The 16,015-nt window shown below is 40.8% G+C and overlaps 1 protein-coding gene across 1 annotated transcript; it reads left to right on the top strand.

Annotated features, from left to right (window-relative positions):
* The first annotated feature begins 1,584 nt into the window (after positions 1 to 1,584).
* On the top strand, positions 1,585 to 10,718 carry LOC145448946 (tartrate-resistant acid phosphatase type 5-like). The gene is made up of 7 exons (XM_080327400.1): positions 1,585 to 1,739; positions 2,505 to 2,710; positions 3,517 to 3,641; positions 4,152 to 4,340; positions 4,970 to 5,120; positions 10,003 to 10,115; positions 10,542 to 10,718. The coding sequence occupies exons 1-7, from the start codon at positions 1,625 to 1,627 to the stop codon at positions 10,711 to 10,713; spliced, it is 1,071 nt and encodes a 356-aa protein (XP_080183526.1). The 5' UTR covers positions 1,585 to 1,624; the 3' UTR covers positions 10,714 to 10,718.
* The last annotated feature ends 5,297 nt before the right edge of the window (positions 10,719 to 16,015 follow it).

Below are 16,015 nucleotides of genomic sequence, written 5' to 3' on the forward strand. Positions count from 1 at the left end.
GTTCGAAACGAGTCAAGCTTGCTATACTTACACTCGCCATTCTTGCGCTTATGGGAATAAACTTTGATTTGATATGAACCCTAAATCCTCGATTTTGTTGCATATCTTTCCAATTCTGAATTGAATTCAATCTCCAAGTTTCTGCGAATTCATACATTCTAATTTTAATCCAATTCGGAAAAAAGGTGATTAGATATAATTCTAATCCTAATCTAATTCGGACATGCAAAAAATCTTCTTGTTGTCGAACTTTGTCGGGCAGGACAGAGTCTTTCGTAAAGACACGTGGTCATTTTCTGCCGTAATAACAACGCTGACAGTGCACAAACAGCTGTGTGGCAGAAGGGAATTTCAATATAATATAAGGTTACCTTATTTTGGAATCGGGAAAGGAGAAAACTTTTATCAAACCATAAAAGTTAGTTTACAGAAATTGAAAACAGCTAATTTTGTGAGATTTGCTGGAAATCTTGTAGTGTTGACTAAAAAAATGGTCACCACTTTGGCTCGACTCCCGCATTACCCACTTTTTACGATACCTCTGAGGTGCTGACTAAAAAGAAAAAAGAAAGGTCATTACTTTGACTCGTCTCCCGAATTACATACTTTTTGCGTTACTCCTATGTGGTGTTGACTAAAATGAAGGTGATTTTTCAGATTTTAAGGCCGAAATTTAACGTCTTTCGTGGTCTTTTGGGGCATTTTAGGCTTAAAAGGAGGACCTTTGAACCAAAACAGACATTTCTTCAAAAAGTATGAAAAATCTTTCTAAAGGCGGGAGTATACTAACCCTAATATATTCTAAGCTCAACATGCAGGGATGGTGTCATTTAAATGCGAGAGTTTTAAGCACGAGATCTTCTGGAATGATACGAAGCGATTTGGATGTTAGTCAGCGTGGGCAAAGCCGGGATAAGTTCTATGTAAGGTCTGGTTTAGCTTGGACACAGAGCTATCACAATATGATGTGCAGACAATTCTAAATACCATGTGCAAGAAAGTATAGGACCAACAGGCTTGAGCAAAATGGATTTAATTGTGAAGCAAATCAGCAAAGCAAGGCTTCTTCACAAGATTCTTATGATGATTTCACTCGTAAAAGTGACGCAGACTCATATCGAAACTACTTGCTACCATTCAAAATCCGAGCTACACTCTTCGCGAAAAGAATGCGTATTTCCACCCCTATAACACCCCTGATATACGGGTGTGAATATACGCCCATGGCACACGAAACCTGAACCGAATTCAGTTCAGACTGCAGTATAAATCAAGTAGGCTACAACATTTTAATCCAAATTATACATGCATGTATGCACTAAGGATTTATGGTCGCGATATAATTCTTAGTTAAGTTTTGTATCGTGTACCACCTTTTCCGGTCCTTTGGGTGTGAAAACACTTTTTTATCGCTTCTTAGAGTGTAGTTTCACCAGAAACTGTCAAGTAGAATCGGAAGTGGTAAAATACATACCTGGTTGATTAATTAGTACAGTAGACAATATCTAGTTGTAGTAATTGGAAAAGTAGTTGAAATGCATGTAGCATTTTTCGGGGTTTTAATCGACGATAAATATATACGATTATACATAGAGGCAACTCCAGAATTACCAGGAGCGGAAATATGCGCATTATAGTCTTCTTATCATGTATTGTCTGCGTTGCGTACGCATACAAAGTCTTACAAAGTGACCCGGAACCGTTACGACGTGAAGTTGAACCGAAGACGCTCATAACAGGTGAAATGGGGTTCTTATACTTACAGCAACAGATGAAACTACGTCGCGATAGACGGTGCGTGTCAAATTTACTTCTAAATATATACCAATTTTATACCTCAATTCTGCGCAAGCTTTGTCATAAAAAAAGTCTAGAAATGGGCCGCGCTACAAGTCGGCAGATACGGAATCATAATCAAGAACATCGGTTTGGTGTAAATGGCCGCGTTGCGATCGAAAAACTTCACGAATACCACTAAAACACAATATCTCAATTCCAAAATACAAGTAATTAGACGATTGCTCATTAATTGTCTAAACGAAACATCCAATTTTATCTCGATTCGAAAATATGGAAGTATATTTCCTACCTATGGTGTCGTTCACGGCCTTACTTTGAACTAATCGTACGTCACAAATGCTACGAGCGTTGTACGAAACTGTTTCAAATTAGCCTACGACTCGTTTAAGACATATATGTCATATGTGAAAGCTATTATAAGAAGAATTTTTAAACAAAGTACGTTTTGGCAGTACAATTTAGCGGTATTTGGCAGTATGACAGAGGCTAGCAAACGGCAAACAAGCATTTATTTCAAAAGAAATCGAACAAGTGGTTTTTAATTGGACGTCGCCTTGATTCTTGAAGAAGCATTAACAGAACCACGTATAACACGTATAATATTTAAAAAGGCAGCAGCTGCTTATCTATATATTCTCATGCAAATACCGCAATTGTATACGCAACTTTAATACGAATTGTTATGAATCACTCATTTTGAACAGAGTCATTTGAAGGAGACACTTTCAGCTTTCTCATTGCGGGCGACAACGGAGGTCTGCCGGAGCCTCTTTACTCAACAAAAGCTCAGCGCAATGTAGCCGCCATCATGGCTAGAGAGTCGAGAGACCACGACTGCAAATTCATTCTCGAGCTCGGTGACAATTTCTACTTTCTCGGAGTGAAAGATATCTACGATAGAAGATGGAGGGTGCGTTTAGTCGAGCGCACGTTGTGATATATCATCTTCGCCTTTACAGACACAGGCCACATTATTTTGATCGCTTGTCCTTTTTATATTATCTTTCATTACTTTTCATGCAGTCTAGGGCCGGCCAAAATCGAGAGATTCGATTCTGATACGAGTATTTGGTTTCGAGTCTAGTATTCAAGTATCACTGATTATGACGTTACGACAGTAAGGATGATGTGAAAAGTTCAAATATGCACCTTTTATGCGACGACAAATAATATAATGCCGGTTCTAAATCACATTCAAGATTATTTAGTATTTTTCGATCATACCTATTTCATTGCACTAGTGCTGTCGGTTGATCATGACTTCACAAAAATAAATGCGATTTCCACTAATCACTAATCGTCAGATTATATTTGCATCTGAACAAGACGCACACAATGCGATAAGTCACAATGCGATGTAATGAACAGCTATGAGGATGCCGAACTACCAGTTGCGGTTGTGGTCTCCAGAAACTGGCTTCCACCTCAGCCTAGTGCCCGATGTCACAGTCCCTTTTGCGATGTTAACCTCTATATTCCGCGTCACTTTCTTGCTCTTTCCATTATTTGTGGGTCCGCTCTTTCGCCGGGTCTTTTTCTAGGCTTTTGTCGCCGCAAGAACAGCGACGCGGGGGAAGAGGAGGCTAGAATAACCTCCGACAAGAATCGAACCCTGTCTGCCTGGGCTTATCGTCACCACTACACTATCTCCCAACACTAAAGTGCGTAGAGCTTGGTACTCGACTCGACTTGACACGATACGATTTCATCACGCAGGGCACTTTCGAAGAAGTCTACAGCGACCCGGCTCTGTACATTCCGTGGTATCCTACTACCGGGAACCACGATTGGCACGGCAGCGTGCAAGCGCAAATCGATTACAGCAAGATTTCAACCAGATGGTGAGAGCACCGGACTTGGACAACTATAGATATTTATAGATGGATAATAAGACTGATTTGGGCAAAATGCCGCTAATCTAATTCTAATCTAATTTCCGAAATGTTACTATGCTCTCATTTTAATTGAAATGTAATTTCTAGTTTTACGGAAAATGCCACATGAGAACCGTATCATGCGAAACGTTGCCATTGTCGTGAACTCTGAACTCATGAACTCTGATTTGATAAATGAACTGGACTTGATTTTGTTGCATTGTTGTAATTCGGAATGTAATTCAATTTCAAAGTCTTCACGAATTCTGTAAGTCTAATGCTAATCTAATTTGGATAAAATGGTGCAGCTATCATTCTAATTCTAATCTAATTTGTGAGAGCTGAAAATTTTCCAGTTATCCAGCTCTGCATTGTACCTTGCGTGTCCTATACGGATTAAAAATGATTAGCTAGCCCCATCGACGGAGACCTGCAATTATTGTATAAAAGCGTTCGTGTGCCATTGTTTCGTGCCAGGACATTCCCGTGGTATTGGTACACTCTGGACCACACGCTGACACCTTCCAACGTGAAGATCCGAATCGTGATGTTCGAAACGACCATACCATGCGGAATAGGATTGAATCCGGACGGTGTTCCTTTGGACGAGGAGATGGCGGAACAGCAATGGCAATGGCTCGAACAGCAACTCATTGAAGGCCAAGAGTGAGTTATGCGATTGCATATTGTGGGAAAGACTCATCTAGGGTTGTAACAAAGTAACAAGTGAAGCTTACATTTAGAGTTTCGACTATAGATAGTCAGTTGAGAAGTACTTCGCTACTCAGTCTAAGCACTCAAGTAGGTTTTGTCCACTTGCACTATTCCCCGAGTGGTTATAATTCTTAGGCTATTTCTACTTCACAGTTTTCGGTTTTTAGGCAAAACTTGGCCTGGAATACTTAATTTTTTACATACTTTTAATTTAGACTATTTCCTCTTCTAATTCACAGTTTTGCGTTTTTACGCAGAAATAGGCCTTGATAAGACAGTTTCTTGCTCGTTTTGTGTCGACCCGCATGGCTTAGTTGAGACAAGCGAAAGACTTAAGTACAAAGTCGAGTCAATAGTCGATAAAGTTCATGGTATCGCAGTCTTGTGGTGTTTTGAAATTATGAAACTATGAATAAACATATACTGAATACGTAAAGTGACTCAAATCAAGTCGAGTCATTTTCCTCATTTATACGAAAGACTCGTGACAAGTCTAGACTCCGTAAAATTGAGACTCGAGTTGTGTCGTAACTTAAGTTTTCATAACCCTGGTCTAATCATCAATCTTCTATTTCTTTCAGCGCTGACTACCTTATCGTAACTGGTCACTATCCGATCTTCAGTGGCGGGGTGGCGGGACCCACAACTGAGTGCCTGAGGACGAGGATGATGCCAATGTTTGATATGTACAGAGTTTCAGCCTATATTGTAGGTCACGATCACAACGTGCAGGTAAAATTACCTAACCGCGATCACCAGGTGGCAGTTTTGAGCAGGGGTGGTCAATAGGACTTGGCAATATTCGATTAGGCAGTGGCGGCTCGTCCTATAGGGCAACTGGGGCATTGCCCCACCTAAAATTCTGTTCAATAACAATTTAACCATTTATAGACGCACAGCGCTCAATATATATCGAGATCACAGCGAAACCCGCGTTCTTCTTGTGCTTTCGCTTGCAAATGCCCATACATAGCGAAGTCTCCGCGAAAATCGAATTCTCTTCTGTGTTTTCGCTTTGTGAATGCCTAGCCGGGGCTTGCCCCGGTAGCGCTCATAACAAGCTTTCACTATCTATTCTCTCAAAGCTGCGCACAATTAAGAAACGTTGCTTTACTCTCTCCTATTCGTAAAATGGCCGAGCAACCGGGGCAAATATGCTTGCTAGCCCCTAAGGTGTGATGTAACAATCGTATCTATATCTGAACTCGGATACCGTGATATGCGTTGAGTCGACCGTTGCTGGTACAGGTCGATTTTGATGGTGTTTCACACCATGATAATTCTTGAAACTTGGTATGTCATGTCGTGATGGTGGTATTTAACACTGTCCTAAGTTTCAGGGTTTCTACTCAAAGTTTAGGGTAGTAATTCCGTTTCCAAAGTCGAGTGTGTGCTGATCGGTCATGTATCGCAAACATATTTCACGCAAAGCCGGTATTGGTCTCCATTGATTTTAACGATGCTCCTTAGCTAGATCCGTCATGAACTTTTACATGGTATGTCTTGATTTTAGTATCGAACGCTGTGCCAAGTCTCAAGGTTGACACTCAATGATTAGGGCAGCAATTTCGTTATTAAGTTCGAGTATGGTAGAGATGTGCGCTGATCTGACACTTAGCCTACCTAACGCATTGCGGATTTCACGCAAAAGCCGGTGTATCTGTGTTCCATACTGAGATAGGTGATGAGATGATGATATCATGAAACAGTTTACTAACATCCTCGGTTTGCATTCAAATATTTAGTTTTATTTTATATTCTCCAATGTCAATTTCACCGTGGAATGGTGGCCTTCGGGCCATTTGCTCACAATTACAACCCCTGTCAAGCGCGATAGCTGTTTCGTTTTCGATGGCGGCTAACAGCTGATCGCTTGATCAGCCGATTCCTCAGTAAATATTACGCAAAATTCGGCGTTGATCTGTTCGTATTAATTTTGACAGTGTACCATACCGAAAACGGTCATGAGGCTATACTTCTCGATGATTTCATGTAACAGTGTACCAAGTTTTCGGCTTTCATCCACGTATTTATTCGGTAATATATTTTCCGAAGGCGATTTTGCAGCAGACATATAGACACTATAGACCGTAAGCCGTATGTGTCGTGTGACAGTCTCCAGCCTCAAGGCCAGAATCTCCCAAGCTGTACCGGGACCGAATTTCCGAGGCTGCTATCCGTAGTTCTTCAGAATGATGTTTTGGATTCAATATGACATTTCCTTGTCCAATGTATGAGATAACAATTGCGTATGTGTCCGAACTCGTTGACCTTTCCAGTTAGGCATACGCAATCTCTCGATTTATAGTCATTTCCATTTCTGCAGATAAGTAGTCAGGTCAAGTGCGAACATGAATCGTGTTGAATCTTTGCTCCGTACGCCGTTTAGCCAGCTGCCTTTAGAGCAAAAATTAGAGGTAAAGCGACTAGGTCCGTATCAGCCTAGAAATTGCCCATTGATCCAATCGTACGCCGGAGGAAAGCGCACTCGTGCCTTTTCTTCAGCGCATTTCGATAAAAATGAATGGCTTACTTATGGCGAGGATAAAAACGCCTTGTTTTGCTTTTACTGTCTTTTATTGGAAGCATGGAACGATTAAAACACCACAAGGTGTCATGCGAATGCTCTTTGTAGGTAGTTGGTCTGTGTATTTTTGGTATAGTCTTACTCGGCGCTTGCGTAATCTCTACCACGAAATCATAACGCATGCTACTAAGGATAACCTGATGATTGATTCGTGGCATGGGAACGATTCTTAGTTTGCGTACATTTTGTAAAATAATCATTTGAATGAAAAACAATGAATAAAACATTTGTTACCGCACTTCAAGTCACGCCACCGGCAAACCTCTCGCGGCACCTACGTTAAAAATCATTGTTTACGGGAAATTCATGTGGCCATCATGAACGTTGAAAAACGCTACTGTGACGTCATATTGATAACAAGTCGCTTGCGGCCCTTGCCCACCACCCGATATTGTCACGAGCCGCCACTGCGATTAGGTATACCTTTTATGCAACCACTAGGAATATAACGCCAGTTCTACATCACATTTAAGATTATTTTGTATTTCTGACAATACCTACTGACACTTGTGGGTTGTTCACGACTTCATAGACATTCCATTTTCAACAGCTTTGTACTACATGTTTCGTATGGTCGATACGACCAATCGTAGTTAACGGCCTCCCACAGTGGAAAATAGTATCGAAACTCTAATTCTCGTTGATACATTAACTATTAAGGGCAAGGAGCATGTCATTTCAGTGCTGGTTTAAACCATGTCTCGTATCATCAGAATTAATACTCGGACTCAGGGTTGTAACCAAGTCACATGGTTCCGAGTCACGAGTCAATCATACTTTTGTGGTTTTGACTCGAGTCGAGTCGAGTCATTTTCAATTCATCACAGACTCGAGTCCGAGTCCAAGTCACCGTTTAAAGGGTCAAGTCCGAGTCATGGTGTTATGACTCGAGTCGAGTCCAAGTCACAGTATTGAAGTCATGTTAAACTCATGTTTTCAATCCTGCTTGGGTGATATCGAATTCCCTGTTTGCGAAACATGCTCATTTTGTCCCTATCATAGTCTTGGCACGTGTTTATTTAGGCAGATAACGGACAGGTCCTGGCCTCATTTACCGATGCTAAAGATAACTTTACTAATCTTAGAACTGAAAATCAAATATCTCTCTTGTCAGTCTGATACATCACCAATACAAGCATTCAGTTTTTATTATGAACACATCGACGATAGCTCACGAATAGCTGATAGAGAACCAACGAATTCACGTCTACATACTATCTGATAGAGAACCAACAAATTCCCGTCAAGATACTAGTTTATAGAGAATCAATAGATGCATGTTTATGTAGAGGTATTTACAACAGGCCAGCATGCTGTAAAAGCGTGCATGCAACTATGTGTATTGTGCAGTGACAACAGAACAGATACCTTTTGATTATACTAAAGGTTTTCCCAATTGCATTACCGACTACATCGCAGTTACAGCATTGGAGAAATAATTGTACAATGGGGCTGTTCAAAAACATTTTTTCAAATTTTCTGGCTACTTCTTAAAATTGCTAGATTGCCTAAAAATCAAATTTGGCTCAATTCCAACCAGTAGAAAGCAATGCTATGAAAGAAAATTTTAGACTAATTACAAATAGAGATTTTCGAATTTTACCGGCTATCTCATGATATTGTTACATTGTGTAAAAATATGATTCATAGCAAATTTGACTCAATTCCAACTAGAAAAAGTGAAGTTATTAGAGTAGAATGTTTTGGATATGAAAAAATAGTCGGCTTACTACTATGTAATTATATTATATGAAAGAATTTCTCACTAAAATACTCCATTTATTTTCAAATCCAGAATATTCTCCTCTCAGATCATTGATTCCACTTTTTTCAAATTAAGCCAGATTCAGTGTTCCTTTTATGCAACATAACAATTTTATCATGTAACCACCCAGTAAAATAAAAAAGAAATTAGTTTAGAACAGCCATATTGTACAAACATCACACAACATTAGCCATTCATTATTACTCACGTGCACAATGCACATACCTAACAAAACGTCAAATGGACGAAGGGCATTGTGTGTTTTCACAGACAGCATATCAAATCAATGAGTTACACCTCAAAAATACTAATGTGGAAAGGAGATCCTCAAATATGTTAAAGCGGCATGGCCGTAGAATGAATCCACATCTACTGAATACACGTTCCACTAGTGCACTAGAAGCAGGAATTGACAAGCATTTTTGAACCACACTGAAGAGCATTGAATACTCATTCTTTCTAGTCGCCCAAAAATGCAAAGAATCATCGCCTTCAAATCTACACATGAGCTTATCAGTCTCTTCACCATCTGAGTCATTTCATTGGCTCTAATTGAACTTTGATTCAATTGTTTGCTTGTATAATTGAAAAGTCTTGAGTACTTTAATTGCGGAGGATCTATTACCTCTTCATCACTGGACGATTTTGTACAATGCATTGCTACTATGTATCATTTTCTGTTGTTTTTACGGCGGCATATCTGATATATCAGACAAGTGCAACGAAAGCAGTGGTGACAAATAGCGATGTCGGCAGAATTCGTCGGATGCGTTGATCTAGCCATTATGATTTGCAAATTTCTTCATCTTCAAGTCATATAAAATAAGCCGAGTCAATCCAAATATTGACTCGAGTAGAGTCGAGTCATTTTCCCATTTCAAGAAAATGACTCGAGTCAAGTCGAGTCATAAAAAAATCGTGACTCGAGTCTGACTCGAGTCGAGTCATGACTCGAGTCATTACAACCCTGAACTCGGTTCAGATTCGAGTACTCGAATCATTGTGCCCCGCCCTAGTGGTCTATATAGTCATGTTGGTGCTCAGGTAGAACTTGAAGGATCGATTTCAAAGTACGTAATCTCGCCTCATGAGTTGAAATGGAAGCCGTGTAAAATATAACCGCTTAAGCAAATATCGCAAGTGTGAGCAAACTCTGAAGCAATACCAACACCATTGACTAACGTTCGCATGTTAGTTATGGAATCATCACCTAAATCCCATATGGAACTGAAAATAACCCAATAAAAACATCAATATTCCAGCACATCATGGCAAACGATGGTTCGGTGACGCAGCACGTAATCGTCGGATGCAGTAGCGACATGACTACACGGTATCCAAATCTCGAAGACGATCGTTTCACGGTCAAATATAAGTGAGTGTATCCTATATTTTGCAGCAGTTCAAAACAAGTAGATAATTCCAGTTGTCTAATTCCACTTATTAACGCAAAATCCAGGTCATCTAGTTCCAAGCTAATTTGCCAATATGGTGTAAGGACAATGGACATTTGCCCATAGATGGTCATTGATGAAGTTCTTCTACTTTCCGGAGCACTTCAAGTAGATTTTGCCTACTCGCACTACTTCCTCAAGGGATTATGATTTCAGACTAATTCTCTACTTGACAGTTTTCAGTTTTTTAGACAAAATCAGGCCTAGAATACTTACTTTTTTACTTACTTGTAAATGCTACTTCTACTTGTACTTGAGCAGAATGTGCGGTGTCGCTTTTACTGCTACTTGAGTGCCGACGGTTTCTCCATTTTCCATTATCATTCTTATAATCACTTTGATTGCAGATGGCCGAATAATTTTGCGGAGGCGACAACAAATTTCATGTACTACAAAGGATGCTTTGCGAGGGCAGACGTCTCTACAACCGGGATGACGATTTCATTTTTCGAGGGCGTGAATGGAGACAAACTCGACTACGACGTCAATCTTAGCAGGAGGGATAAAACTATATTGTGAACAGATTATAATGTATTTCGCCTGTGGATTTCCGTGCGGGAAAAATGTAACGTAAGGGCAAGGATTCAATTGTGCCGGTGTTCTAGGGTGGACGTGTGAGCAATATATGTCCTGATATTAAAACAACCGTATCTGCTACAAGCTGTTAGTTGTCATGTATTTGATAGGTTTAACCTTGTGGTACATAAGTCTCAGCATCGCATCGAAGTAGCCTATAAGTCGACGAAAAGGCGATAGGAACACCCAGCAGAGTCAGGGTTAGGGTAGGCTAACTACGGATATTCAACAAAGAATAGCGAAAGTGACTCGGAAGAGCTAAAAGGCTTCTAAATGAGTCACAGTACCTCATGATACATTTGAATAATATATTCGGGTAATAAATCTGAATAGATGTATTATTCAAATGTATTACGGAAATGAGTCGACAATGGCTTAGAAATCAGCGTACAGAGAACAGCTAACGATAAAAATTATACGACATGCTGAAGGTATAACTATAGGGTGACCAATGTGACCATATTTGAATATCAGAAAAAGAGAGCACATTTTTCAAGTTATAAAATGAAACAGAAGACGATATCAATGTCATTGATTGGTTGAATATAAGCATCATTCGCTGACTACGTATATCGCTCGTGATGTTATGTGATTGCGGGTCAAGCTCACAGCAGATAGTCACTAAATATCCACAAACGGAAAGCTGGTTATTCCGAGAAAATTTTCGCAACAAAGCAACTAAAACTTTTAAGGTTGTCGAGGTGCATGGTGCATGCTCGTTAAGCGTTGTTTTTTTATGCTGCCAGCACCATGCATGGAGTGGCCCGTAGTTGAAATGCAATAAATTTGAGCCAAAGATCTTATAATGGAGTGAAAATTACAATTTACCAAAAGGTTCACAGTGCAGAACCTACCAAGGTTCTGTTGTGAACACGAACCTCTAAATTTCCGAGGTTCACACACAGAACGCGAACGTGAACCTCACGTTCACACCATCCCTAGTTTCATGCCAGCCTGGGTTCTTCTGCTACTCTTTAAATCCATAATCCAATCGAAGTCACAGTATGGCATTCTACAACATAGCTCAGTCCGAATCATAGCTAGGGCCCCAAATGGGGCCTGGTTGTTCATCCAACAAGTCGCTGCTGAAGAGATGCGGTGTCCTGTTTATGTAGGCTATCATTCCACTGCGGTCATTGCCCCGAATATTTCAATCATTTCTTTATCTCGGGCACAGGTACGACACACATAGCTATTTTGAATTCATAATACAAAATTGCTTATGTCCAGCACGCCGTCACCCAATCTGTCTGTCTTGCTCCAGAGGGTATATCTATTTTATGCATGCCAGGTCTCACAAGGGTGACCCGTGACCCCAACGATTCAAGTATACTCGAATACAATTCGATTACCAAGTCGAACAGTGTAGTGACGATGATATATATGCCTTTGCACCAAATACCCGGAGTCGTATTATATTTTATAAGCGATGAATATAGTTTCAATAGTTTGTTTCCTCGGCATCGAAAAACATGTTGCACAAGGCTACGAATATTCATGGAATGTCATTTCCGTCAAGAAATTATCGCCCCATACCAGGGATCGGGAACCTATGACTCGTGAGCCATATATGGCTCTTTTTGGTATAAGATATGGCTCTTTGCCATTTTTGTACTTAATCGATATGTTTCAGCAACTTACTAGTAAATTATTATCACGGCCAGAATTATTATTCTCGTTGCAGAATAAACATGTCTTTGAGAGACAATGCCGCATTCGGGGTCGGGGGCTCAGACACTCCCTTTTTAAAATCCTCAAATTTAAGTCGCTGTCGTGCCGGCGACCAACATCATTTGAGAATTCGATGTACCCGTTTTGAAATCTCGAATTGCTGGATATACGTTGCTTGATCAAGGAGAGCAGCAGATATGGCGACGCCTAGATCACAACGCAGTTTTCAGATACACATTGTCTTCTTCATCAACGGTGCGAATTGAACTGCCGTGGAAGTGGCATTACAGTTGTCTTGAGCTTAAAAAGTATGATATGGCTCTCACTGTACTACGATTAAAAGATGAAACGTGTAAAAGATCTATGTAACTCAAGTTTCGCATGCTCAAATCAGGCAATCATCCTCAGTAGTACCAGCTTTTACAGAGAAAAATCGGCACACACGACGAGTCCCACTTAGGAAATTCGAATTGGTGCTACGATGACGTCACGAATTTTCAAACATGACGTAACAGTTGGTCGACATGTATGGCTCTTTGGGAGTGGAAATGAAAAAAATAGGGTCAATACGGCTCTTCGGACGAAAAAGGTTCCCGGCCCCTGCCAGCGGTCGGGAACCTATGGCTCGCAAGTCATATATGGCTCTTTTGGGTATAAGATATGGCTCTTTGCCAGATTTTTTTTTACTGAATTGATCAATATTGCAGCAACTTGTTAGTAAATTTTCATCACGACCACAATAATTATTCTCGTGAGCGTATGAACAATTGAACATGTCTTTGAAAGGTAAAGACAATGCCGTCTTTATGGTTAGGGCCTCGGACAGCCCTTTTCAAAATCCCCAAATTGAAGTTACTGTCGCGCCGGCGACCAATATCACTCGCGAATTCGATGTACCCGACTCGAAATCTTGGATTGCACCATACGTTGATTGATCAAAGAGAATAGCAGACATTGTGATGACCGTAAATGACAACGTAGTTATCAAATATATATACGCACCGTTTTCCTGATCTACGGCGCGAAATAAACTGCCGTGAAAGTGACATTCACAATTACAAACAACGCCATAGCTGTAACACGTGTAACCGCTCGGTTCCGGAGCCATAATGACTCCGGACTATCTGGTTGCAAGACCAGTCATGCGTAAGGTAGCATGTGGTATTGGAAAAGAGGAAGTGATTGGAGTTAGTCTTGTGATTGTAGTTGGATTGTAGTTGATCTTGGAGTATCTTTGTGTGGAGTTGTTACTGTGTTAAGTCTTGGATTGGATTGGAAGTATTGATGTGTTTATTGTGCCTGCCTTCGTTGTAATATATCCGTCGAATCTGCAATGTGTCTCTGGATCCAGTCGAACCTGAAGTAATATAGCCGCATTCAGTTAGATAGCGAGGACTACGACCGAACGGCTACAAATGACGAGCACGCAGCCTGATGCTGGATCCGATATAGAGATGCCGCTTGCAGTAAGAGACGGGTGCGGTGGACTTGAAGCAAGACAGTTATTGAAGAGGAAAGAAGAAGTTGCACTTGCACGGTTTTTTAACAAGTTAGCAAAAGGAACGCTTGGGAAGGAAGCACGACAAATTGTGAAGTTATTGGACACTCGTACTGTTGGGAAAGTGGATAATGTGGCACGTGGTGGCTTGGAACATGTGTCGGTCTCGGTATGCTCGTCTGTTGAAAACTCTGTTGTTGATGTGACCTTGGAAGAGGAGGATTTTGAAAAACCGCATGTAGAGGAATTCGTTCATGATATGTTGGCATGTGAGAGTAAAACGGATTCGGTTTCTGAAGAGACTATTACTGCGCCGGTTGTTGAAGATATTGGATCAGGGATGGTAGTCATGGTACCATTGAAGTCGTGTGACAAGATGAATGATGATGTTCGTGGGGAAGAAAGAAGCGTGATGGATGACTCTTTGATGGAAGGACATTTGGCTGCGGATTGTGGAGATGATAGTGCTCCGGTGGCTTCATCTATTGAAAACAAGAACTCGCTATGGAACTTGGTTGGTAGAGAAGTAAATGTATCGGATATACTTGGAACTTTGAAGCCTTTGGTGAACTGTAAGCTGGCCATTGAGTGTATTACTGTGAATATAAAGGAGCCGTCGCACCGTAAAGTTTTTACTTCGAGAGATATTTGAGTGATATGATGGGTCATTGGGATTTGACACCGGACTTGGACTATGCCCCTGATATTGAGATGTTAGAACTGTGATCTTGATTCGATAGTGACCTGCTATTGTTTATGGGTATTGATACCTCGTGTTTTGTTTCTGCTATTGGCTCGGTTTTTGCGCATGCCGGGTTATGTTGTGGAGAGCTGTCTGTGGCAAATGGTTGCTTTTTCGTAATTGTTATTGGATTTGTGTGTGTGTTATTTTGTATTGTTGACAGTTGAGAGAACTTTTGGAGATATTGTGGTGGCCTTCTTTGTGTTGTTGGTGGATTTCACTGATGTGTTGTATTTACTATTGGTGGTTGTAGAACGTTATAACAAGCCTTGCCTGATTCTGTTTATTCTTTGTACATCTTGTTGCCATTTTTTATACTCTGCATTTTTTTTGCTTATTTTTTTTATTTGTGCTCCTTCTCGTCGCTTGTGAGTGATCTTTGCTACTAGATCACTCAACTTGGGAACGGGGATGTGTAACCGCTCGGTTCCGGAGCCATAATGACTCTGGACTATCTGGTTGCAAGACCAGTCATGCGTAAGGTAGCATGTGGTATTGGAAAAGAGGAAGTGATTGGAGTTAGTCTTGTGATTGTAGTTGGATTGGAGTTGATCTTGGAGTATCTTTGTGTGGAGTTGTTACTGTGTTAAGTCTTGGATTGGATTGGAAGTATTGATGTGTTTATTGTGCCTGCCTTCGTTGTAATATATCCGTCGAATCTGCAATGTGTCTCTGGATCCAGTCGAACCTGAAGTAATATAGCCGCATTCAGTTAGATAGCGAGGACTACGACCGAACGGCTACACACGTTCTTGATTGGTATGTCGCTTTGTGACACCAGCGATAAAATATAGGCATATAGCGCAACGTGTTATATGTTCTCGCCAAATACTTTCAGAATTGAGAAGTCAGGACAGGACAGGAAAAAGGCAGCACTCTAGCTAGGACTATGTTTGGCGTAACAATGCTTACGAAGCTTGCGCAACACTAGCAGAGATAGTAGAGTTCTACAAGTTGTCATGATATACTAAAATCCTAATACGAGCACGGTATATTTCCTTCATAACAGATACCTGGCGTTAGCTAGGGACATTGGATTAAAAGGACCAGCGGTCTGCTACACTATTTGGCCCTGGCAATGTTCCATCTTAATTTTCACGAATCTGCGCGCCTGCGTGGTCCATTGGACAACAGTGCGCAACAACTATAAAAAAAACATCACTTCTGATTTTTTGTGCGCAGCGTAGATTTTCTGTGCGCAGAGACCCTTTCTGCACTGCGCATTTGCGCACGTGCGCAGCTTAGAGGGAACATTGCTGACAGGTCATATGACTCGAGACTAGAACGGCCAAGAAACACATTTTGTTATAACTCTGAAGAATAGTAGAGTCACC

This window comes from Botryllus schlosseri, chromosome 10 (assembly GCF_051294905.1).
Source record: "Botryllus schlosseri isolate E-star chromosome 10, Bs_hap1, whole genome shotgun sequence".
Taxonomy (NCBI): Eukaryota; Metazoa; Chordata; class Ascidiacea; order Stolidobranchia; family Styelidae; genus Botryllus; species Botryllus schlosseri.